At 38.2% G+C, this 25,454-nt stretch overlaps 1 protein-coding gene across 5 annotated transcripts in view; it reads left to right on the forward strand.

The window, feature by feature from the left end:
• GPC5 (glypican 5) overlaps positions 1-25,454 on the forward strand; it is a 1,421,162-nt gene that overhangs the window by 27,529 nt on the left and 1,368,179 nt on the right. For all 5 annotated transcript variants that reach the window (XM_011281029.4, XM_045055062.1, XM_045055074.1 and 2 more), the window contains exon 2: positions 14,740-14,901. In XM_011281029.4, the coding sequence (XP_011279331.2) occupies positions 14,740-14,901 (162 nt within the window). The remainder of the gene's footprint in view (positions 1-14,739; positions 14,902-25,454) is intronic.

Raw genomic sequence — 25,454 nt, forward strand, 5'->3', positions numbered from 1 at the left:
CTCTAAAGTTTATTTATTTTGGGGAGAGAGAGAGAGAACATGTAAGCATGCACTCACATGTGTGTGAGTAGGAGAGGGGCAGAGAGAATGGGAGAGAGAATCCCAAGCAGGCTCTGTGCTGTCAGCACAGGCTCGAACCCACGAACTGCAAGATCATGACCTGAGCTGAAATCAGGAGTCTGACGCTTAACCAGTGAGCCACCCACGCACCCCTAGAGTTTATTTTTAATGCATTGTTTATTTCTAGGCATACAGAAAAGCCCTGGTTAGTGGGTTGGGAGGGTTTTGAGTGTCAGTTACCATTCTGTACCCAAATCCACTCTGCCTGCTCACCCACAATATCTAAGTCTGGCTTATGTCACTAGGGACTTTTCCATGGTAATGTAGTCAGTATTCCTGAGATCTTTCTATTTAACTTATTGATCAAACCATCTGTTCTTGCTATCCCCTTTATTAGAGTATTAGTGTGGGCACTTTGGCTGCAAGAAGCACAGACTAATTTGTTCTGTTTCAAAAAATAATTTATTAGCCTTTAGATGTATCTCATGAAATCCCAAATTTATAGGGGATATGATATGATATTATATGATATGATATGATATGATATGATATGATATGATATGATAGGAAGGATTTGGGCCCCAGAAAAGGACTAAAGCAGGAACTATAGAGAGCTAACAGTTTTCTTTCATTTCTCTACACTGCACGTTCTGCCCTTTTTCCTCCATGGTGAGATAGAATGGGCCCTTCACTCCGAAATTATATATAAACCAGCTCTGTTCGTGAACAGACTAGACTTTTTCTGTGTTCCAATTCTACATTCTCAGATGAAACAATCTAGTTGCTTCTGTTTGAGTCACATACTCACATTCAGTTCAACAGACTCTAATCAGATGTGATGTCCTATGACACACACGTGCTCTCAGGGGCCTCCCTCATGGAGGTATTGATGGAGCAGTTCTCAGAGGAAAGAGATTATTTTGAGGTGGGCTGATCCCACGGGAATCGTATGCTGAGAAGTCATTTTGGCCTGAGCTACATTTATGAATGAGAATTTCTTCCTCCCTTTTCCTAACCCCACCACTGGCAAGGTCTTGAGCCCATATCCATCAGTGGTTGCAAATAGAGAAGTAATGCTTAATTTTTTGGGCCAGGTGATTCTGAATCTCTGCTTCAGCCTGGCTTGGAGGGGCTGTAATGCATGGGGCTGGTTTCCTTGAGAGAAATAGTGCAGATAGTCTTTTTAGGTGAGCTGGTGAAAGAGCAGTAGGAAAATTTGGGGGCTCTTTTAAAACTGAGGGGGTGAGGCTGCAACTCATTTTGTTTCACACTCAAGTAGCAGGCTGTGTATATATGCTAACAATATATAGGCCTTCTGTCTCCTGAGCTGGTTAACGTGTTGCAGAACGTTGACTTCTAATTCATGACTCAAGTGTGAGAAAGCATTCTGTTTAGCATACCTTTCTCTGCTTTATAGACATAGAATATATACATCCATATTAGAAATGCTTGTTTTTGGTTATAAAAGTAAAGATTTAAGTGTGTGATTTTGTGTAAATATTGATAAACTATGGCTAGAAACACAGCTCTGAGTGTATCATCTGTTGAAGGATCAACGATGCCATTTATATATATGGGAGACAGCATTACTGTTCTACCTGTGAATATTATGTTGACCCTATTTGTCTAAATTTGTAGATTGCCAAATGTTACTTATTTTATATTGAATCTAGAACCAAAAAAAACCCCCTCATAATAGCCAAAATAATACTCTTGTGATAGCCAAAATACTTAATACTCTTCTGAAAAAAATTTTGTTTTTATATTTAAATGAATAATATCAATATATACTTTTATAGGACAGTGCCTGTATTCCATAAAATGGATGAATCTATAAGTTCCAGCGATACATTATTATGAGGAATATTTGTAAAAAGGTACAGTAATAACAAATGCCATTTTAAAAGGTTTATTGAACCAGTTTTTAATGTCCTCAGTGATATGCTTATCCTGAATCTATATTTAAAACTATCTCATTAATTTTAAGCCGTGAAAGTGCCTTCTTAGGTTTCTTAGAAAATATTTATGTGCAGGTAAGGGGAAAAGGGAGGAGACTAATGCTTTATTGAAGATCTTTTGTTCCAGACACTGTGCTAGTTGTGTACAACACCCTGGGACACGAGGCAAAGGTGGTCGTTATCCTGTTGGGACTTGAAGTCTCTGGAGAAAGAAAGAAATAAAATATAATCAATTAAATGCACAAAAGCGAATGTTTGGGTAAGCACCAGGGTGCAGGCCAATACAAGGGACTGTTAGCGCTTCAGTCATCAACAGGAAATGGACAGGAATGGACAGCAAAACTGTTAAGTCTTAGCACAACAGCTTTCAGTGTGTTTAAATGACCTTGTAACTATTTATCAGGAATAGGACCCCATATGCAATGTGATTGTTCCTGTAGTCACTGTCTAATTAGAGTCAAGAAAACAACCAAAATGGTAGCCCAGATGATTACAGATCTTAGGAAAATACAGACTTTCTGGAATGTGGCCACTTTCCCCAACAGAACTAATCTGTCCCTTCCTGAAAGCAAGATGTGGTGCCATCATCTTTTCCTTTTCCCCTCCCCCACCTCCTGTCTTTCTACCTCATTGACAACTCCTTCTCTGTGAAGGTTCTTTTGAAACGCTTCTTTCGGATTTTCCATGTATAATATCATATCATCTGCAAAAAGTGAAAGCTTAACTTCATCTTTGCCAATTTTGATGCCTTTGATTTCCTTTTGTTGTCTGATTGCTGATGCTAGAACTTCCAACACTATGTTAAACAACAGCGGTGAAAGTGGACATCCCTGTCGTGTTCCTGATCTCAGGGAAAAAGTTCTCAGTTTTTCCCCATTGAGGATGATGTTAGCTGTGGGCTTTTCATAAATGGCTTTTATGATGTTTAAGTATGTTCCTTCTATCCCGACTTTCTCGAGGGTTTTTATTAAGAAACGTTGCTGAATTTTGTCAAATGCCTTTTCTGCATCGATTGACAGGATCATATGGTTCTTTTCTTTTATTAATGAGATGCTAGAACTGATACATGAATTTAGCAAAGTTGCAGCATACAAAATCAATGTACAGAAATCAGTTGCATTCTTATACACTAATAATGAAGCAACAGAAAGACAAATAAAGAAACTGATCCTATTCACAATTGCACCAAGAAGCATAAAATACCTAGGGATAAATCTAACCAAAGATGTAAAAGATCTGTATGCTGAAAACTATAGAGAGCTTATGAAGGAAATTGAAGAAGATATAAAGAAATGGAAAAACATTCCGTGCTCATGGATTGGAAGAATAAATATTGTCAAAATGTCAATACTACCCAAAGCTATCTACACATTCAATGCAATCCCAATCAAAATTGCAGCAGCATTCTTCTCGAAGCTAGAACAAGCAATCCTAAAATTCATATGGAACCACAAAAGGCCCTGAATAGCCAAAGTAATTTTGAAGAAGACCAAAGCAGGAGGCATCACAATCCCAGACTTTAGCCTCTACTACAAAGCTGTCATCATCAAGACAGCATGGTATTGGCACAAAAACAGACACATAGACCAATGGAATAGAATAGAAACCGCAGAACTAGACCCACAAAAGTATGGCCAACTAATCTTTGACAAAGCAGGAAAGAACATCCAATGGAAAAAAGACAGTGTCTTTAACAAATGGTGCTGGGAGAACTGGACAGCAACATGCAGAAGGATGAAACTAGACCACTTTCTCACACCATTCACAAAAATAAACTCAAAATGGATAAAGGACCTGAAGGTGAGACAGGAAACCATCAAAACCCTGGAGGAGAAAGCAGGAAAAGACCTCTCTGATCTCAGTCGTAGCAATTTCTTACTTGACACATCCCCAAAAGCAAGGGAATTAAAAGCAAAAATGAACTACTGGGACCTCATGAAGATAAAAAGCTTCTGCACAGCAAAGGAAACAATCAACAAAACTAAAAGGCAACCAACGGAATGGGAAAAGATATTTGCAAATGATATATTGGACAAAGGGCTAGTATCCAAAATCTATAAAGAGCTCACCAAACTCCACACCCGAAAAACAAATAACCCAGTGAAGAAATGGGCAGAAAACATGAATAGACACTTCTCTAAAGAAGACACCCGGATGGCACATGAAAAGATGTTCAACGTCACTCCTCATCAGGGAAATACAAATCAAAACCACACTCAGATATCACCTCATGCCAGTCAGAGTGGCCAAAATGAACAAATCAGGAGACTATATAGATGCTGGAGAGGATGTGGAGAAACGGGAACCCTCTTGCACTGTTGGTGGGAATGCAAACAGGTGCAGCTGCTCTGGAAAACAGTGTGGAGGTTCCTCAAAAAATTAAAAATAGACCTACCCTATGACCCAGCAGTAGCACTGCGAGGAATTTACCCAAGGGATACAGGAGTACTGATGCATAGGGGCACTTGTACCCCAATGTTTATAGCAGCACTCTCAACAATAGCCAAATTGTGGAAAGAGCCTAAATGTCCATCAACTGATGAATGGATAAAGAAATTGTGGTTTATATACACAATGAAGTACTACGTGGCAATGAGAAAGAATGAAATATGGCCCTGTGTAGCAACGTGGATGGAACTGGAGAGTGTTATGCTAAGTGAAATAAACCATACAGAGAAAGATAGATACCATATGTTTTCACTCTTATGTGGATCCTGAGAAACTTAACAGGAACCCATGAGGGAGGGGAAGGAAAAAAAAAAGAGGTTAGAGTGGGAGAGAGCCAAAGCATAAGAGACTCTTAAAAACTGAGAACAAACTGAGGATTGATGGGGGGTGGGAGGGAGGGGAGGGTGGGTGATGGGTATTGAGGAGGGCACCTTTTGGGATGAGCACTGGGTGTTGTATGGAAACCAATTTGACAATATATTTCATATATTGGGAAAAAAACCGCTTCTTTATCGCCAACATTTGTCTTCGGCCAGTGCTTCTCACCCAGAGACCATTGATTATGCCCAAGGGGTATGTTTAGCAATGTCTGGGGTCACAACTGGGGAGGGTGCCTCTGACATCAAGTGGGTGGAATTCAGAAATGCTCCTATCCTACCACACACAGGGCAGCTCTCTCACAAAGAAAACAAAGCAAAACAGAAGAACCCCCAAAAGCAAAAAAAAAAAAAACTCCCCAACAACCCCAATGGTCTGGCCTAAGGATGAGAAACGTTCTAAATTTAATAAATGAAACTCTTCCCTTAGTTGGTCTCATTGAAACCCTCATTATTTAGTACCATTTGTGTGTCAAACTCCCAAACTTACAGTTTCAGTGTGGATCTCTTGCCAGGGCTCCTTGCAAACCTGCACACCCTGCGCATTCTCCGTTTCTATGACCAGTACCACGGATGCATCCAGGCCCAAATACTAAGGCTTATCTGTAATTCCTGTTTCTTTCTCACCTGTCAGATCCCACCCAAGACATCCAAGTTATCTTCCGCCTCCAATGTATGTCTGATCTAACCACTTCTCATTACTTCTACCCAATCTTAACTCTCCTCTGCAATACAGAAATACTTATGGTCAAAATAACAATTAGGTGCACTTGTAAGAACAAAATCAAATCATGTTCCCCCCCTACTTCCTTTCTTCATTGTGAAAATCCCTCCTAAGTGTGATCTAGAAGGCATTGTGTGAACCTACCTCATCTCCTATCTTTCTCCCCTTTGTTCACATACAGGGCTTCTTTCCTTTTCTTTTTATATTTGGCTTTCAGTAGTTTGACTATAATGTGCTTAGGCATGATTTTCTTTGTATTTATTTTGCTTGGGGTTCAGTGAGCTTTTAAGATCTCTTGATTTGTGGTTCTTACCAATTTGGGAAATTTAAAGTTATTATTTCATGGAACATTTTATCTTTTTGCCTTCTGGGACTCTAATCTTATATGTTACATTTTCTGATACTCTCCCACAGCTCTCTGAGGCACTATTTATGTCTGTTTATCTCTCTGTATTTTCAAGTTTTAGCTCTTCTTCACATTGGATACTTTCTATTGGTCTCTTAATGTCCTCTGACTCTCCTCTGTCATCTCTATTTAGCTATCAAGCCCACCCAGTGAAATTTTTATTTCATATGTTGTATTTTTCAGTTACAGAATTTGCATTTTGTTTTTCTTTGCAGTTTCTTTTTCTCTGTTAAGATTTCTTATTCTATAATTTTCAGTGCACATGTTCCTTTTACTTCATTGAACAGAGTTATAATAGCTCTTTAGAGCCCTTCCCTGTTTATTCTAACATCTGGATCATCTCATGTTGGTCTGAATTATTGCCTTATCTCTTGACAATGGGTCGCCGTAATACAGATTCTTCATATGTCCAGTTATTTTAGATTGTCCCCTGGACACTGTGAATGTTACGCTATTGGTATCTCTGGATTCTATGATACTCCTCCAAAGGGTGTTAATGTCTTTGTCTTCAGAGAAGATTACTCTGGTTGGACTCAAACTGTCAGTTGTATCTCTTGGGAAACTATTGCAATTTTAATTTAGTTCCTTTTCTTTATCTTGCCAGTAGCTGGATTACTTACAGTCTGCCTTGGCCACGTGAGGTGTAGTGTCGGGATTAGCCAGAGATTTGGGCAGAGTGTGCATAGAGCAATTGGGGTTCCTTCTCTCTGGCCCACTCCTTCCTGGTGTTTCTCCCTTCCTCACTGTTTCTACCAACAGTGATTTCCTCGATATCTATCATCTTGTGCTTAATTCCTAAAAAGACTGAGTTTTTTTTTTAAATTGGTAGTCACTTTATAGATGGGATGCCCTCAGACTAAAAGCCACAGAGATAGGAAACTAACCCTATGGCGTTTCCCTTCTTCTAAATATTGACTCCTTTCCAGAATCTTTCTTCTTTTGTTCACTCTCCAGAGCTTTCAGGTCATTGGTTGTTGTATTTTGTCCGGAGTTAATGGCTGTTCTCCATTGGTAGCACTGCCACACTGCAGTGGAATCTTTCTTATTGTTTCTTGGACATAAAAGTTATTACCACAGAGCAGGAAACTGGAACAGGCACTAAACAGGTGTTATTTGACCCTCCATTTAATAGCAAGTCCTTTTGAAGTTCTGGAATAATGCATAAAAGAGAGTGGCATGTTTAGCCTGCTGTAACCCTGTGCACTATTATTGCTGTTGTATTGGCTGGATCTTGTTATATGGCAGGTGACAGAAGAGGCTGTGGTAGATCCAGGCTTGACTCCGAGCCGGGAAGTGACTGTGGCATCTGCAAGCCCTGCGTCCTTGCGCCATTAAATTCAGTTCCAGCCGAAGCAAGAAAGCTTTGCTTTCCTAGATGCCTCGGCAAATATCTTTTTGCATTTCTTTCTTGTGACTGGCTGTCTATTTCTGAATCAATCACTGTGCTGACAGGATAGGATGCTATGTTTTAACCAGTCTAGACTCATCATTATATATGTGTAGATATGTGTCTATGTGTATCAGTCTCATTTGGATAGCATGTATGTGAGTGAGCAAGAGGTTGAACTGAGAAGAAATTTCCAGGAGAGGGAACAGATGCTGGCCAGTGTTCAGCAGATCCAATGCCATTGTCATGATTCTTGCTGGATTCATGGACTTAAGTATTTTTTATTCTAGCTGGGTGAAGGAATACATTTGACTCAGTCAGAACCCTATCACCATATAACATTTTACAAACTCCTATCACTTTCTGAATTTACGGCAAGAAGACAATCTCAGAAAAGATAGGAGGAGCAAGTTTACCAGTGTACTCCTCCTACTCTCAATTCCAAGGTCCTGTTTTCGTGTGGTGAGCATTTGGTATTTTATGACATATAATATCCACTCTGGTGATCCTGAAATATATCTTGATCTCAGGGTCTTGGTACCAAGGGCTCTTTTCTATGTAAGCTATCAATAAAGCTGGTGTGTGCTACAAGTATAAAAATCCTGTAAGTTGACTGGGGAAGAGTAAATGTTTGAAACAAAAAGAGAACGTATGTAATCAACAAGCAGTTCTATTCTAAAACTATTTTTTTATTACAAAATAAAGCACAGATATAGAAAACCCTTGGGTTTAAGCATATTTGATTAATTGTAGCTCATTACAATTATTATTTTTCTATTAAAATAATTTTTTAATCTTTATTTTTGAGAGAGAGAGAGAGAGAGAGAGAGAGACAGAGTGTGAGCAGGGAGGAACAGAGAGAGAGGGAGACACAGAATTCAAATCAGGCTCCCGGCTCCAAGCTGTCAGCACAGAGCCCGATGCAGGGCTCAAACTCATGAACCGTGAGAGCGTGACCTGAGCTGAAGTTGGACGCCCAACAGACTGAGCGACCCAGGCACCCTTCATTACAATTATTATTATTGAGGTTCAGGTTGTTCCAGGTTTAACCAGTAGAAACCTTTTGAAATTGGCTGCTCTGTTAGACTAAATTATTTCCTCCCAGCCCCCCCCCCCTTCAAATTCATAAGTTGAAGCCCTAGCACCACCCAATATGGCTCTATTTAGAGATACGGCCTTTAAGGAAGGAAGGAAGGTTAAATGAGGTCATGAGGATGGGTCCTATCTGATATGAATTGTGTCCTTATAAGAAGAGAGAAAGGTACCAGGGGTACAAATGCACAAAGAGAAGGTCATGCAAAGACATAGGGAGAAGGTGGCTATATGCAAGACAAGGAGATCTCAGGAGATACCTAGCTTGTCAGCACCTTGATCTTGGACTTCCAGTCTTCAGAACTGTGAGCAAATAGATTTCTGTTGTTTAACTGACCAGTCTGTTGTATTTTATGACAGCCCTAGTGCCCTAACCTAGCTCCTGAATCCTTTTGATGAGACTCCGCTAATTATTTCGTAGCTTCTTCACTATGTGGTGGACAGGGTGCTTTGGCTAGTTTGTCATCTTGTTTTTGCCTGCTCTTGACCTAGGATGAGGCATTTCTTTTAAGAAGCACTGATTTCTTCTTGTGAAAAGTAGTATTTCAAGATGATAATCTGGGCACAAGGGATGCCCTTTGCCACTCAGTTGGTCATTGTTTCTAGGCCTTTTCAGGGAAGCTAGGAAATATGTACTTTCAGAGGTAAAGTTTTTCATGATTTCATGTTGATACTTCAATTCAAATTCAAGATTACAGACTTTTACTTCTTCTTTATGCCTCCACACTAAAAAAAAAAATCTCAATTTTGAAAATACAGGGTAGAATTAGACAGTAGAATTTGAATATTCCCTAATTATTTGTTTTATCTGTGCCCTTCACAGTTGTAGCGTAACATGAAATGTAGTTTTTAGCATTTTTCCTGTTTTTTTCTTTGGGAACTGATATTATGAGAGTGTATGTTATTTCTGTCTTTCAAATCTATCCATTCATTTTGATTTTTGAAAATTTCTTATTTTTCATTTTCTTTCCCGTAGGGCATTACCTTTGTGTGACTGGCTCCTGTGTTCCTTCTGGTTTAGTCTTCATTTCAGAACTTGTTCTTTCATCTTTTGTTCTGTACCGAGTATGGGCACTGCATCTGTCAGGTTTTCTGATACTGCTTTGTGTTATTCTTCCATGTTTTCTTTCATTATCTTTTATCTTTTGTTTTTCTTTTTAGGGGCATATCTTTCTAGCATGCTTTCTTTGTCTGTGGGCGATTTTTCTGTTCCTTACTCTTTTTTATCATAACAACTCTGTGTGAGATTTGACTGCAGTATTTTTTGTTGCTCATTCTATAGGAAGGGAGTATTGTTTTCCTGGACATTTAGGTTGAGGCTGGCTTCAGAAAAGCTTTTCTAGCTTTACAGAACTTCTTCCGTTTCTGTGTAGCATTTAAAATTATGGGTGCTTCTTTTCTGAAATTCCTTGGCTTTAATTCCATTCTCACATTGGTCTAGACCTTCTTTATCTGTGCTTCTTGGATCCCTATTCTGTTAAATTTTGATTCCACTTCCAGAACTTTTTCTGTGTGGAGTTCTATCCTGGAAAAGAGGCTGCTTGATCTGTTTTAACAGTTCACAAGTTCGGATAGCTCCTGATCATTCACTCCCTTCTATCGTAGGTCGTTTGCACATACCCGGTAATCGAGAGGGCAAAAGCGTCCCTGTTTCTGCTGCTGTTTTCAAATTGGCCGACTGTACTTTCTGGCAAATTCTGTTGGCTGTTTGGGGGTTGTCCTGTCCTCAGTGCTTCTCCCCACTGCCCAGACTCTGATAATGGGAAAATCTGTGGCTGTTGCTGATTTCCACCCCCTAGCCCCCCGTTTACATTTTGAAATTGTGGGAATTCTCTATCATCTAGTTTTGTTATATTTCTTGGATTTATTTTCTAGTTGTTCCATCTGGTTTATGTGGGGATTTGGAGATAGTGAAAACTATGCCTTCACGGCTACCATCTTCCCAGGATGACTCCCAGTGCTCCTATTTTAACACATTTGAAAAAACCATCCAGAAGCAGGGAGATGGCTCTAACAGTTTCTCATGCAGGAAAACAGAAAGGAAGTCATAGTCACCAATCCTGCTGCTTCTGGGTGACAGATCAGGAAAAGCCCCTGAAATTCTGGTTGACTATCCTTCAGCAAGGAGCCTGCTGTTTTATTTTTAATTTCATTTGCTTTTAGTAATTTAATTCTTGCAGAGCTTGATTTTGCCATTCGGAAACATGACTGCTGCCTCTGAGCCTTGACTGTGCTCTCTTGCTGTTTCATAGCATCCTCAGTTATGCCATGTTCTTTGAAACCAGGCTTTGAAATATGCTAAAAATGAGTCTTGGTACCTACATGGTATCTGCTTGGGTTCCGTCTGGCTTTGCTTTCTTATAATGTTTGTTCTGTTTACAGTGGGAGAACCGCAGCCTCCCATGTTGGGCGTTTTATCAACATACAGCTTATTATGACCTCTGGGCTTATACTGTGAGCAAAATGTAAGGTATGGTCCTTCCCCTGAGGGTGTTTGGTTCATCTCCTCTGTCTTTTGGGCTGATACAGGAAGCATGGGAACTAGTTTCTTGTGGACTCTTTCCCCCTCCACCGCCACCCCAACTCTGGATACTGAGGAAAATGTTGTGCTGGTTAAACATAACTAGATCTTTGAATTATAGTCCTGCTTTGCATTGGAGTTTAGTGTTATGTTGTTGTCATTATCATCCACCAAGATTCTGAATGAAAGTCTGGATTAATCAGTGCAGATGCTCATCAGCGTGAAGAATGTATTTGCTCTTAAGTGTTCTAAATTGCTGTCCATGCTTATTCAGAGCTGTGAGATAGGAGATAGTCTCTCTCCCTTGTTATGTTTAGGACAACAGTCAAGGCCATTTGCAGTACCTTTCTAACTGTACTTTCCACCATTTAAAATTGGGCGAAAACGCAAATGGCATCTTTATAACTTCATATTTTAGATGACTTTTTTAATGCTCATTTATTTTGAGAGAGAGAGAGAGAGAGAGAGAGAGAGAGAGAGAGAGAATATGTGAGAATGCGAGCAGGGGATGGGCAGAGAGAAAAAAAGAGAGAGAGAGAGAGAGAATCCAAAGATGTGGGGCTGGATGTGGTGCTCAATCCCACAACCCTGAGATCATGACCTGAGCTGAAATCCAGAGTTGCACACCTAATTGACTGAGCCACCTAGGCTCCCCAAGCCTATTTTGTTTTTTGAATAAAATTCCTTGGATGGTTCCTGACCTAAAATTTGGTAACTTACCAAACAGATGACTTCTTTCAAGAAGAAGAATCAAAAATGGCCAGTCGTATCTGTAGACAAACCATTTATAGATTTAAGGCTACAGCTTTCCTCTCAGTAGAGTGATGGTGAAGAAGATACTTTGGGAATCAGTCTGCCTGTTTTCGATCACCAGCTCCACCATTTTGTAGTGTGTGACATAGGTATGTGATATCGGGCAGTTTTCAAATCCTCTTCATGTCTCCATTTCCTCATATGTAAAATGTGGTAGTAATGGTCTCTACATCATATGGTTAATGTGAGGATTCAATAAGATGATGTTTATTCCCATTAGATCCTCAACTATAGGTTTGGTGAATAAAAATGGAGTCTCTATGCTTTTTTAGGCGCTGTACTGGTCAACTGGGATATAACAATGAGCAAAAATTCCCTCATGTGGAGCTTTACAGTTACATGAAGGAATTAATTAGTCATCACATGAAGGAATATAACATTGCACCATGATAAGTGCAATGGAGAGGAATGGTGCACTTCAAGAGCATATAATAAAGACAAGAGCTGTCTGGGAGGCTAAGGAAGGTTCTCGCGGGAAGGCTGAGTTCACATGTAAAGAAAAATAGATGGCAATGAATTAGGAGGAGGTGTGTGTTTTCCATATGTGTGGGTGAGCACATGTAGGATGAGAGCATCCCTTCCAGAGAGCCGAGCATGGAGAAAGTGGCCCTGAGGCAAGAGGGCACTTGGTGAACATGAAGGGCTGAAGTAGGCCCATGTGTGAAGGGAAGGGTACAGTGGGCAGCGTTACTTGAGATGAGGCTGGAGTGAGAGGGAGGTTGGAGTGGTCACAACTTGGTGCCTTCATAAGCTATGTTTAAGAACGTGGTCTAGCAAAGGACCTTGGTGTTTGAATTCTGAAGAGACATTTGCAAAGATCTATTATTGTTGTTGTTATTGTTGTTACTATTGTTATTCCCTAGCAGTCCTTACCATACTAAATATGTTTATATACTTTCATGCTTATTTATTTGTTCTTTCCTCCAATCTCTATTCTTCTCTGAACTCTTAATTCCCTAGTCCTTCCATTTAGGAATGAAGCTGGGAAGACAGCTTTTTCTTTCAATCAGTCTTAAAGTAGAATTTGCTTTTGTATACTTTTAGCCAAGAAAAATGAAAAACAGTTGTCAAAATATTACCTGCTGTGACACACATCAATATTTTATGCTTTTTTGCCTTTGAGAAATGCTCAAATGTTGTCATTTTTTTTTTCAATGTTTTTTATTTATTTTTGGGACAGAGAGAGACAGAGCATGAACAGGGGAGGGGCAGAGAGAGAGGGAGACACAGAATCGGCAACAGGCTCCAGGCTCCGAGCCATCAGCCCAGAGCCTGACGCGGGGCTCGAACTCACGGACCGCGAGATCGTGACCTGGCTGAAGTCGGACGCTTAACCGACTGCGCCACCCAGGCGCCCCAAATGTTGTCATTTTTTATTTGTCTAACGTAAACAAACTAAAGCCAAAATTATTACAAATTTTGGTGTCCCGTATTGGCCGATTTCACATGTTTTGATCTTACCCAGAACCAACTTTTGGAGATGTGAGGCCTGAGGTCTACTCTGTGTGAAAAAGGAGGGGTTTGACAGTGTCTGTATGGCATGCGTATGTGCACACATGGGTATTTTATATTTGCTGATGTAGAGTTGGTCACTGAAGAGCTGACATGTGTGCTGTGAAACTTCCCCGTCACCAATAAGGCCACAGCTGTTTTTCCTACCCTAAGATAAGGAAATAATGTATTCTATTAGGCCATGAAAAGAAAACTCTGCTGAGCTTTACATAAAACCTGGCTAGCCTTGGGATGCTCTAGGGCCCAAACTGTGATGTCCCATCAGTGTTCTCCTCGATAGGCACTATCCATGCCCCTTTACCTCTTTGTTCTCTAGCACGTCTGCTGTGTATAAAGGTGCCTCCCCTGTCTTGTTACGTGTTTTGCCTATTATCATTGTACTGGTAAACTTGGCTATAAAAATACTTTTTTTTTTGTATTTGCATATTATTCTGGTATAGAATGAGGTTTTAGCTCATCTGGGATAAGAGTTGTTAATTCTATTAGCATTTTTCTAACTACAACTATTACATATGTGCAATAACTTCACATTCCATGTAATCTGAATCTTCCTGGAAGTTTTCTGAATACGGTTGTAAAACTAAATGTGCTTTTAATGGTAGGAATTGTCTGTAGTAAACTAGGGAATGAGTAGAAATTTGGATGGTGGGTTTGGACCATGGAGGATCTCAGTCCCCCATTATACTGTTATTGCTGATAACCACTTCTTGCATAAGAATCGCAAGTGTAATGCTGAGTTGAGAAATCAGGTGAAGTTTTTTTCACCTTTATTTGATGTACAAACTTTGATTTTATTTCCTCAGGAAATAAATAATTGTTTTAGCCCACGTCCTTCTTTTTTTTTTTTAATGTTTATTTTTATTGTTTATTTTTGAGAGAGAGAGAGAGAGCAAGCCGGGTTGGGGCAAAGAGAGAGAGACAGAGAATCCAAACCTGTGAACTGTGAGTTCAGACCCACAAACCATGAGATCGTGACCTGAGCCAAAATCAGACGCTTAACCAATTGAGCTACCTAGGCGCCTCTAGCCCATACACTTCTGATTAATGTATTTAGATCAAATACTTTTGGCTGAATTAACAAAATAAGCAAAAATAAAAGTTTCCTGATGTAGCTCTGTACTTATATGTAACAGTTAATTTGTTTCCTGTTATATAATGTATTTGTCAGGTAATAGTAATTAGTTAATTGAATAGACATATTTAATATTTGATCAAAATGTTAATAAAATATTTGAGCAAAGAGTTAATAGTTTACAACATTTTGTTTCGTGGTTGGCTTCATGGACAATACATACATTTTTTTTTTAACAGCAACTGCTTTAGTAAATCAATTTCTCACATAGTACATGAGCCCCTTCTGATCATTAATGCCTGACATGTGACATGTAATGGTAATCAAATAAACAGGTGATTATTCTGAAAAATATTACATCTGTTCCAGGACCTGATCTACAGGTTTGCATATCCAAAAAACCTACCTGTTGCACCAGGAAGATGGAGGAGAGATACCAGACTGCAGCTCGCCAAGATATGCAGGAAGTTCTTCAATCATCCAGCTCCACATTAAAGTTTCTAATATCGCGAAATGCTGCTGCTTTTCAAGGTAAATGTATCTTGATTTCTGAAACTAAGGAGAAGTCTTGTTATGCAATCTTCCTATTACAATTATCCTGGTAAACTTGGGCTAGGTTTTCTTACCTTTGCATACCATCATTCTGGAACAAAATGAAGTTTTAACTTCTTTTAACCCTCAGAAAAAGGTCATTATTTCTGAGGTCAATCAGGACATAAATACTGAGTTGGACTGGGAAAACTGTTATATTAGTGAAATAGTCCTTGGACATATGTGCCCTTTGTGGGTCCTTCCAGGTCCCTCAGTATTCTGACCTATGGTTTTACTGCAGTATGAATGGACATAATTATTAGATTTTAGTATTCTGTAACATAAAATCTCATTGCTTTTAACTAGGAAATTATAGATTTATTTTTAAAAATATGATTTGAAGAAATATTTGTCTAAGTTTTTCCCCTGGCTACCTCATGTGGTTTTCATAAGAACACCAGTGTGATATGTCAAAGTGCAGACAAGTCTGATAAACAGTAAAATAGGAAATATTAATTGGATATTTAAGGATCAGCTAAGACCAGAACTCAACCTTAATTCAAACAGTATGTTCAGAAATAAAATTAATGGGTTATAAAATTACAAGGCACATTGGAAAATAGATGATCTTTCCCTTATTTTAGTCATCATCTCCATAAAACCCCTTATTACTACAATAAAATAGCTTAATTTATTTTTCCTTTTATAAAACATTAGCTTAACTGTATATGATTCAAATGAAAATATCTAGATTATACTACTTTCAAACAAATTTATTGCTTTTGTTCAAAGCAAAATAGACTTTTGTTAGTATTCCTTTTCCTTTATGTATATTATTGTCAGTCTATTTAAATAATTTGTGCTTTGTTTACATGCATAACTAAATCACAAAGCTGATTAATTTTTAAAACTATGTTCATTAAATAACATAAATACAATGAATCAGGATAAAATTTAAGTGGAATTAAAATGTAGTTTATGATGAATTAGTGATTTTCTTAGGGAAACTGTGATATGTCAAATTTTAAGATGTTATTACTTTAGTGATTTTTTAGATGTCTTAGAAAACAACTTTATGTCTGTTATGGGATTTATTCATATGAAATTGTTGGAGGAAAACATGTTGATGTGCCTTGTAAGCAAAGATTTGTGATTTGAACTGGCTGAACCAGAAGACTATAACCACATACACAGAGTGATGTGATGGTTTTTTTCTCATGGAAATGACAACATGCACAATATGGACAATACATTCTAGAGGTAAAGGGCAGTGAATAAACCAGTCTGACCAGAACAGGGATGGGGAGTGTGGTGGAGATTCTATGCTTGAAAAGGTGAGCTGGGCTCACATGGAAGGAGATTTAGAGCATCAACTTGAGTTTGAGTCATTAAAGTTTATTGAACAGGAAAGCTTCATAATGATTTCTTATCTTTTAATGTCAAAACTAATCCTTTCAACTAAGAATATATGGCTGAAGAAGATCATGACCAATGAAACCGACCTTTTTGGATAGCAGAGCTAATTATAGAAGTGAAAGAAAGTGCTATCGTTGCTAATATATTGGCACTCAGTGAATGTTGAACATTTTCTTCTACCTTCAAAGATACCTTAACAAACCTTTTACACATTGTTGGATAAATTGATCAAGATAGAATACATCATGGGGTGCCTGGCTGGCTCAGTTGGTAGAGCATGCAACTCTTGATCTGAGGGTTGTGAGTTCAAGCCCTATGTTGGGTGTGGAGATTACTTAAAAAAAAAAAAGAGAGAGATAGAATATATTAGGTTCAAATGATTGGGAAAAATACAACACCTGAATTATTTACTTTTAAAATGGGTTCAGGCTGCTGAAAAATTGTGGTGATATTGCTAAAAGTTTGGTGACAAATAAGAAGTAGAAATACATGGGATTGTCTCTATCTACCATAGTGTCAGGTAATTTATCTACATTGAAAAAATTTTTCTGTTTAATAAATTTTGTTATATTCAGTAGGTTGAGTTTTGCTGGGGAGGGGGAGAGATGGCTACACAGAATCCGAAGGAGGCTCCAGGCTCTGGGCTCTCAGCACAGAGCCTGATGCAGGGCTCAAACTCACGAACTGTGAGATCATGACCTGAGCCAAAGTTGGATGCTTAACTGACTGAGCCACCCAGGTGCCCTTGAGTTTTGCTGTTTACTTAAATATTAATCGTAAAAATGAAAATGGTAGGCACTTTCTTAAATATAACTTGTTATAAGTGGTTGTTTTCGCCCTTTGTGGAATGTCAAGTTTTATTTAAGAATCATGAGAAGGCAAAACAAATTTAGAATAAATTTGCCTAAAGGCTAACTTTACTGGAATATATTCTTTTATAAGAAGAATAACTGCTTTTAATTTAATAAATAGAGTAAGTAGCTTTAGGATTATGTCCATAAAAACAAGCTTAAACATATATACTAAAAGCAGTTTGAGAAATCACATCTATTGTACCATAATCGAGCAGGTGACTTTATCAGTAAGTAAATTGCCTACTATCTAGTTTCTGTGCCATCAGAATATCTGAAAACAATTCAAAGTCTTTATTTTTCTAAGAAGAAAGAAGCCAACACACTTTATTGGGAAAACTGGCTGCTTGAGAGAAATTTAATGGGGAAATCAATTCACTTCTCAAATAATGTAAGTAGATTTGCTGTTTTTGATATTTTGATTTTCAAATATTTCATTTATGTCTCCTACTCCAACAGTGTTAACCTGCTTTTTAAGTGGTATTCTGGGTTATAAAAGACTGTAGTATGGTCCCTTCTCTCATAGCTTTTATAGAATCCCACGGAAACCTGGTTTTGAAGCAACCCTTTGGGTGTGACCGATGGGAATGATTGCTTGCGTGTATGGATGTAGTGGGCACCCACATTATTGTGAGATGAAGGAACTTTTAAAGGGAGGGAGAAAACAGTGCTGGCAACTGGTGCCGGAAGACAAGTTTATCCTGTACACAGTCTGCATTCAGATCTGGAATTGTGCACAGGAAGCTACCTACCAGTGCAATTGGAATCCACCTACTGGGATGATTCTTCTGTTTTCTTTTATGTAATTTATTTGTGTTGGTTCCAGTCACATTGCCTTAAATTAAACAAGCAATGAAATGATAATCTGTTTTTGGAAGGATCAATAATTATGACCAGGGGCTTCACTGTATCCTCAAGTGTAGTCTTTCATATGGAATGGAGCATTTCATAAGCTAAAAGGAATAAGCTGTTATCTCTGTGTCTGTTGTTATTTGTAAATAAGTGGTGCTGTTTGCAGAGAGGAACACTGGCTATGTCACGGTGCAGACAGTAACTCTTCTTTATTTTCAAGGGCTTAATAATGATCGTGAATGAAGCAGAACAGCCACAGATAATACGAAAGAGTTGTTTTTCCTTCCACTCTTTTAAAGTGAGTGTGGGATTGCTGGCTTTAAAAATATTTTGGAAATACTCTTTATAATGTTTTATTTGTTTATACAATAAAGTATGGTGTGACTCATGAAGAAACAGAGGAAGTTGACAGAGAATATGTCATCTACAGTAAAAGAGCAACGCTTATGCAGCTTTCAAATTTGGCAGTTTTTAAATCTCCATTCAAATAAGATAATGTAGTTTAGCTTTTTAAATTTAAAACTGAACAAATTTTTCAGCCTCACTTTCAAAAATTAAAAGGAAGGGAGAAAATAAAAGGAAGGAATACTTGGGAGAACGCCATTGGAAACTTGTCGAAACGTTGGGAAGATAAGGTTAAAAAGCTGCACCTTTTCTTTGAGTTGTACCTTTCCCCACTTCTCTTATCTTCCAGTTGCTCGTGTATTTCAAAAATATATGGTAGATACCAAGTCTATATTCTGGAGGTTTCCAGTTTTATATATGGCATTTAAAAAGTGTACATTATTACAAAAGACTGAGTGATAAATGATAGTTAGAACAGGAAAGTTTTAGCATTTTTATTTATGTTTACATTCTCTCGGCTGAGTAAATTTTCATTTCTTGATTGTAAGTACTTGAAAGATTGGCAGGCTTGTCCTTGTGCATTGAAATATTAGAATTAGGAATTTAATAAAAAAAATACATTCTTATTTTTAATGAAATATAGGAATATGTTCAAAATTAAGCATCTTATTTTAAAAAGTAGGTGAATTAAGAGTGAGGATGTAATTAATGGATTTTTCTCCTTTACACTAACTACTGTAAAATGTATAGCTGGTGTATAGCTACTGTAAAACTAATGTAAAGTCAAAGGCACATATATATATATATATATATATATATATATATATAGTCAAAGGTACAAAGATATAGTGAATATTTGAATATACTAATATATGGGAGAGTAAATAGACTTATATAAATATTATTAAGCATGAGGTACATTAATCTTATTTTATTCACTTCAGCTATGCTTCACAAAGGTGGATAATAATTAAAATTATTCCTTGGACGAGCATTGTGTCGAAGGATAAAGGAATAATACCGGTTTTAACACGGAGAGTTACCTGATCAAAAGTTCAAGTGTAAGAGAACGGGTAGCCTTAGGCTGGCAGTTGTGGGGGGTTGTTTTTCTCAATCTCTAGCAGCTAGTAAATATAATTAACTGAACTGCATGAATAAATGAATGAATGAACACTACTTATCAAGAAGATGGCTCTGAAGTAAAATGCTTGTACCCCTCCCTTGCTCCTTTCTTTCTTTTATGTATTCCTCTCTTGATGATTTGTGTGGCATTGGAGCACCTACTAGGTACCAGCACTGTTGGGTGCTGGGGTTACGGTGTCCAAACCTTTTATTGATTCCTTTAGACTTCTAATATGCCAACATCTGTCTTTTTCATTTATGAACTAGAAAGGGGCACATTATAGTGTCTCCTTCGATGGCATCCTGAATATGATTGCACTGTTTTTCCTTTTCAGTGTGAGGCAGCATGTGGGTTCATGTGTTATCTCATACAGCAGCTACCAATGCAATTGGTCTTTATCCAATTGTCCTTTATCTCAGAAATGTTAAAAAATAGTTTCTGTCGAATCTGTGTCAGCAGGCTTCTGTTAATTCTGCAAATGGGTAATTTTCCTATATTCTAGATAAAAGTTGCAAGAGCTTAAATTACTTTTCAGCTGGAAGTAAAGCTTGCTTTGCATGAAGCGTTGTCGATGGTGGAAATACTATTAACTATTGACCTAAGAACAGGTTTACTTTGCCCGATTTATTTTTTAAACTTGAAAAAGTAAACTTTTTGTTGTTTTAAGTTTGACTGACAGCAGGTTATGATAATATCACCTGGTGCCATGGTAATCTCACCTAGAAAGCACAGTCACCTGCTTATAGTCGGCAAAACAATTCTTTCTTGATTTTTATATTAAACACTTTTTCAGTTAAATCTTTTCAGTGTGAGAACTGCATATTTATTTTCTTGAGGATAAGTTAACATTTCATCAGATTCTTTATCATTTTGTTATCTTCGTATTAGTTTAATCTTACTTTTGCATATGGATCGCAAGGGATGATTCTTGAATGTTTAGTTTTGAAGGAGAGAGAGAGACAGAGTGTGAGCGGGGGAGGAGCAGAGAGAAAGGGAGACACAGAATCCAAAGTGGGCCCGACCCAGGGCTCAAACTCACAAACTGTAAGATGATGACCTGAGTAGAAGTCGGACGCTTAACCAACTGAACCACCCAGGTGCCCCAAGGGATGATTCTTAAAAACTACCTATGTGTGAAGTAAAGAACGGGACATGTGGGAAGTTATAACTAGCTATGTTTTTGAGATTTATCTGTCCCTCTATCTCTTATTCATCCATGAAGAAGTGATTTATAACATTACTTTTTCTTTTTCTTTTTTTTTTAAAGTAGACTTCATGCCCAATGCTGGGCTTCAATTCACGGCTCTGAGATCAAGACCTAAGCTGAGATCAAGAGTCAGATGCTTAACCAACTGAGCCACCCAGGCGCCCCTGTAGAATTTCTTTTTATAGATACGTGACATTTGTTCATCCTCCTTTTGATGGACATCTCAGTAATTTCCAACTGAGTTTTGCACTTCTCCTGCTCTAGTGACCATTCTTGTTCAAGTCCCCACAGGCACCTGTTTTCCTGGGGTTGATAACACAGTGAGACTGGGGCTTCTTGGCCGGGTGCCTTGTCAGCTTCACTACATGTTGCTTAGCTGCTCTTCTAAGGAGCTGCACCCATTGAAACACCACAAACAGTTTTTGTGCTTTGTGCACTGTTCTACTTCCTTCCCAACAATGAGTATTGTCAGAATTTTGAGAGATTTGTTAAACTGATAGGTATGAAATGGCACCTTGTTTCCAAAACGCACGGTTCCCTGAGTAGGGGCTCTGAATGTCTTTTCACAAACAGTTCTTGATGTGTGTGTGTTTTTTTTTAATTTTCCCTTAGGAATATGTCCTAAGAACCTGTATACACACTTTGAGGATATATACATTGTTGTTGGTGTTTTGTATGTATTTAAGATTTTTTTTTAGATACCAAAAACAAGAGTTTTTTTTAAGGTACTGATATCCATTTGGATCGTAAAGTTTTAGCTAAAATAATTCAGATGTCTTTCCATATTCTGTAGAAGTCCAAGCTCTTCACAAGCTTCCTGCACATTCTCATGGCTTACAGTCCCATCCTTGCCCCTGCCTCTGCTTCCCTGCTCTCTTCGTTTGTTTTTGCCTCTTTCCTATCATATTAATTCAAAAAAAAGTTTTTAAATTACTACTTCCATACTTACACACATGTGTGCATACACACTAATACGGTATATATACAAGATCAATTTTATGAGATGGTGATGAAAAAAGATAAAATCTAAAAATTATAAATAATCATAAATTGAATATTAATTTTTATATTTCCAAGTACTTTTTTTTTTTTAGCTCTGCCTCTACTCCAATCCACGAAGCTACCAACCTCACATCTTTCTCTCTGGCCTCTCTATCTCCCATTCCTCGTGTGACATTCTCTTCTCTTCTTCAAGTGGTGACATAATGTATCTTCCAGTTCCTTTTATTTATAAGCATGGTAATATTAAATAACCAACACATGGCTCTGAGTGTGAATTTTAACTGAGGACTTTATTTTATTTTATTATATATATTATATTTATTTCATTTATTTATTTCATTTATTTTATATATATATATATACAGAGAGAGAGAGAGAGAAAGAGAGAGCGCATGTGAGCTGGGGAGGGGGGCAGAGAGAGAGAGAGAAATCTTAAGCAGCCTCCATGCCGATGCAGGGCTCTATCCTACCACCCTGTGATCATGATTTGAGCCAAAATCAAGAGTTGGACCTCAACTGACTGAGCAACCCAGGAGCCCCAAGGATCTATTTTTTAATTAAAAAAAAATTTCATTAATTTTTTTCCCTAGCTTTATTGAGATATAATTGTTGCCCCTCTGCCTTGTTGTTAGTTAGAGCCCCAGTTTTGCGGGGTGACCAACCTCTACTGCGGCGTGCTTAGGGACAGTGAACGCCACTGCAGCTCTAGGGCATGGTGCGAGACGGACTAGGAAGTGTGTGTGTATGGTGGTGATGTTCTGAAGTAGCTGCTGTGGGAAACGGGAAAGGAAGTGAACTAAAGTCCAGTTAGAGGGCTGACATTGGAGACAGCTAATTAATAATGAAGCCGGTTTGCATGATGGTACCGCTGTTTTCGTTTTTAGCCCTGCCTAGTTTTTGCCTCCAGAGAAGGCGTGAGTAGTGGGGATCTGTGGTTGAGCACAGGTAATAGGAGAATCATTCATCCATCCAGCAAACATTCATGGGGCAGCTTGTATGTGCCCGCATTGTTTTAAGTGCTTGGTGTACTTCAGTGAATGAAACAAAAATTCCTGTTCTCACACTGTGTGTTTCAGCCAGGGGAAAGTAGAAAATAAATGTATACAGGTGTAAATACATTAGGATGGATTAAATGCTTTGGGAAACCGTAGCATAGAACAGAGGGAGGGAGAGTAGCAGTCCTGGAGGATTGCAGTTTTAAACTGGATGGTCAGGGAAGAGTTGGCATTGGAGCAAAGGTTTCGTCAAAGTGAAGGGGTTGGATATATGGATGTCTGGGAGAAAAGCATTCTAGCAAGAGGGAGTGATCCTAACGTAGGAATGGGCCTCACATGTTAGAGGAATAGCCTCAGTATGGCTGGGGCACCGTGGGGGGCTGGAAGGTGGTAAGAAAGACTATCACAGAGGTGACAGGCATAGATGCATGTAGGGCACCTTAGGCTTTTATTCTGAAACAGAAGTTTTTGCCATAGGTATGGCTTGATTTGAAAACAGTTAACTAGGTCTAGTTGTTGAGGGGCACACACACACATCCAGCTTGTAGTGGGGCGTGAGTGGACCTAGGAAGCCCCTAAAGAGATTATTAAAATAATCCATAAGAGGCACTAGGGTGACTTAAACCCAGTGCTGGCAGTACAGGTGGTCAGAAATGGTCAGTTTCTGGTTACATTATGGTCATCATGGGGCCCTGGGCATGATGGAAAAGGAATTGAGGACAAGAGAGGGCTGATGGTAGTAAACTACACCAAGGATACGTCTGTGGGGTTAAGTGCCTGGTGTGTCATGGAGATGAATTAAAGAGGCTGAGGTAGAAGGATGCTTTCCGCCGGATGTTGGAATCTCTGAGTCACATCTGCTGGAGAGTTGGAGTGAGAGAAACAGTTTTTCTAATAGTTTCTATTAGAAACTGTTTCTAAATAGTTTCTAAATATTTCTAGAAGTCTCTAAAGTTCTCTGTGGAACTGAGTTCTCTGTTTCTAAAGTTCTCTATGGAAGATGGACGTTGGTGGGCGTGACAGGGGCATTCATTGATTATCTGATGGAGGCTAATCTTTTTGTTTTGTTTTTAAAATCACTTTATCATGGTATGATTGACACAAAAAGCTGTACATATTTAATGTACACAGCTCGATGAGTTTGGAGATAAGTATATCTTATGTGGTGACGAAGCCATCACCACAATTTATGCCATGAACATGTATTAAAAAATTTTTTTTAAATGTTTTACGTATTCTTGAGAGGGAGAGAGAGACAGAGCATGAGTGAGGGAGGGGCAGAGTAGAAGAGGGACACAGAATCCAAAGCAGGCTCCAGGCTCTGAGCTGTCAGCACAGAGCCTCATGCAGGGCTTGAACTCACAAGCCGTGAGATCATGATCTGAGCTGACGTCAGACACTCAACCAACTGAGCCACACAGGCACCTCTATGCCATAAACATATTGGAGGAGGCTGATCTGTGACACAGGGTTAAAACAGTAGTGGTCTGGAAGAGCCTGGGGATTTCCAACTGCTTCCTATGATTTGGTTCTGTAAAGTGGTAGAGATGGTGTTTCTATAATAATACCATATGTGTAATTATGAAAATAACATTAATTTTGATAAAATACTCATGATTCTACTCAATGAATCTTATTATGAATATTTAGCATAATTTAAAAGTTGAAGGGCATTATAAAGAAGTAACACAGATAAATAAAATTGTGTTGCTTGAAATTTGTCAATAAACTTTGAGCATTGACGGGAGAAAGCTTGTAATAAGACCATGTTGAATAAAGGCACATAATAGTAATTATGGTCAAAATCATGGGTTTGTACATGAGAAATTTGTTTTAAACTTATTTTCATGGTACAAGATACAACTTGGTTACATAAAATTGAAAATAAAATTCCTTATTACTCAATAACCCATTTAGCAAATAAGATGGGGGAAAAGAAGATTAAGATGAAAATATTAAACCATCATCTATAATATTTAATTGGTAAAGTGGTAAAATATAATGGAAAATAAGGTACCTCTCTTTCCTCAGACAAATAGAGGACTTAAATTTTTTAGCCATTTTTCAATGTAGCTGTTCATGATGGGAAATTATCCATGTATATCTCCATGCTTTTAGCATAAAATATATCTAGCAATAAATGTAATATACATGCTCTATAGCTTTTATGCAGAAGTCCAAGGGCTTCAAATGACATCTCAAAATCCAGAGAGTCATAGTAGTAAATAAAGGGTAATTGTTGGATAGCTATGCTGTGCTCCTTTTATTCCAGGGTGATTCTGCCTGGGGGCTAGCTTTTGTATAAACAAAGATCATTGAACTTTTGCACCTTAAAGTATACTGTTATCTTGTACCATTTGTTTGACTCCTTCTCCTCTGGGTATAAAGTTGACTTGAATGTTAATTTATGAAACCTATTCATTTTTTTTTTTTCTGTAAGTAGGAATAAACTGAAGATACTACATAATAGAACAAACATTGGTCTTTGTTGTGGGAAAACATTTGTTGTGATTGGACAGGGAATATGTTTAAGAGTTCCTGGACAAGGGTTTTAAATTTGGACAGTTTAGGTTTGATTCCTATCTCAAGATTTGCTGGTGGGGCCTCAATTCCTTTGCTTGTATAATGGCATAATAATAGTACCTTCTTCTAGGCTGCAGTTAATGAAGATTGATTGAGGTAATCCCTATAAAGTAACTAGCACGGTGGCTGGTACGTAAGCACTCAGTATATGTCAGCTATTCTTCTTCCTTTATTCATGG

Source organism: Felis catus, chromosome A1, assembly GCF_018350175.1.
Source record: "Felis catus isolate Fca126 chromosome A1, F.catus_Fca126_mat1.0, whole genome shotgun sequence".
NCBI lineage: Eukaryota > Metazoa > Chordata > Mammalia > Carnivora > Felidae > Felis > Felis catus.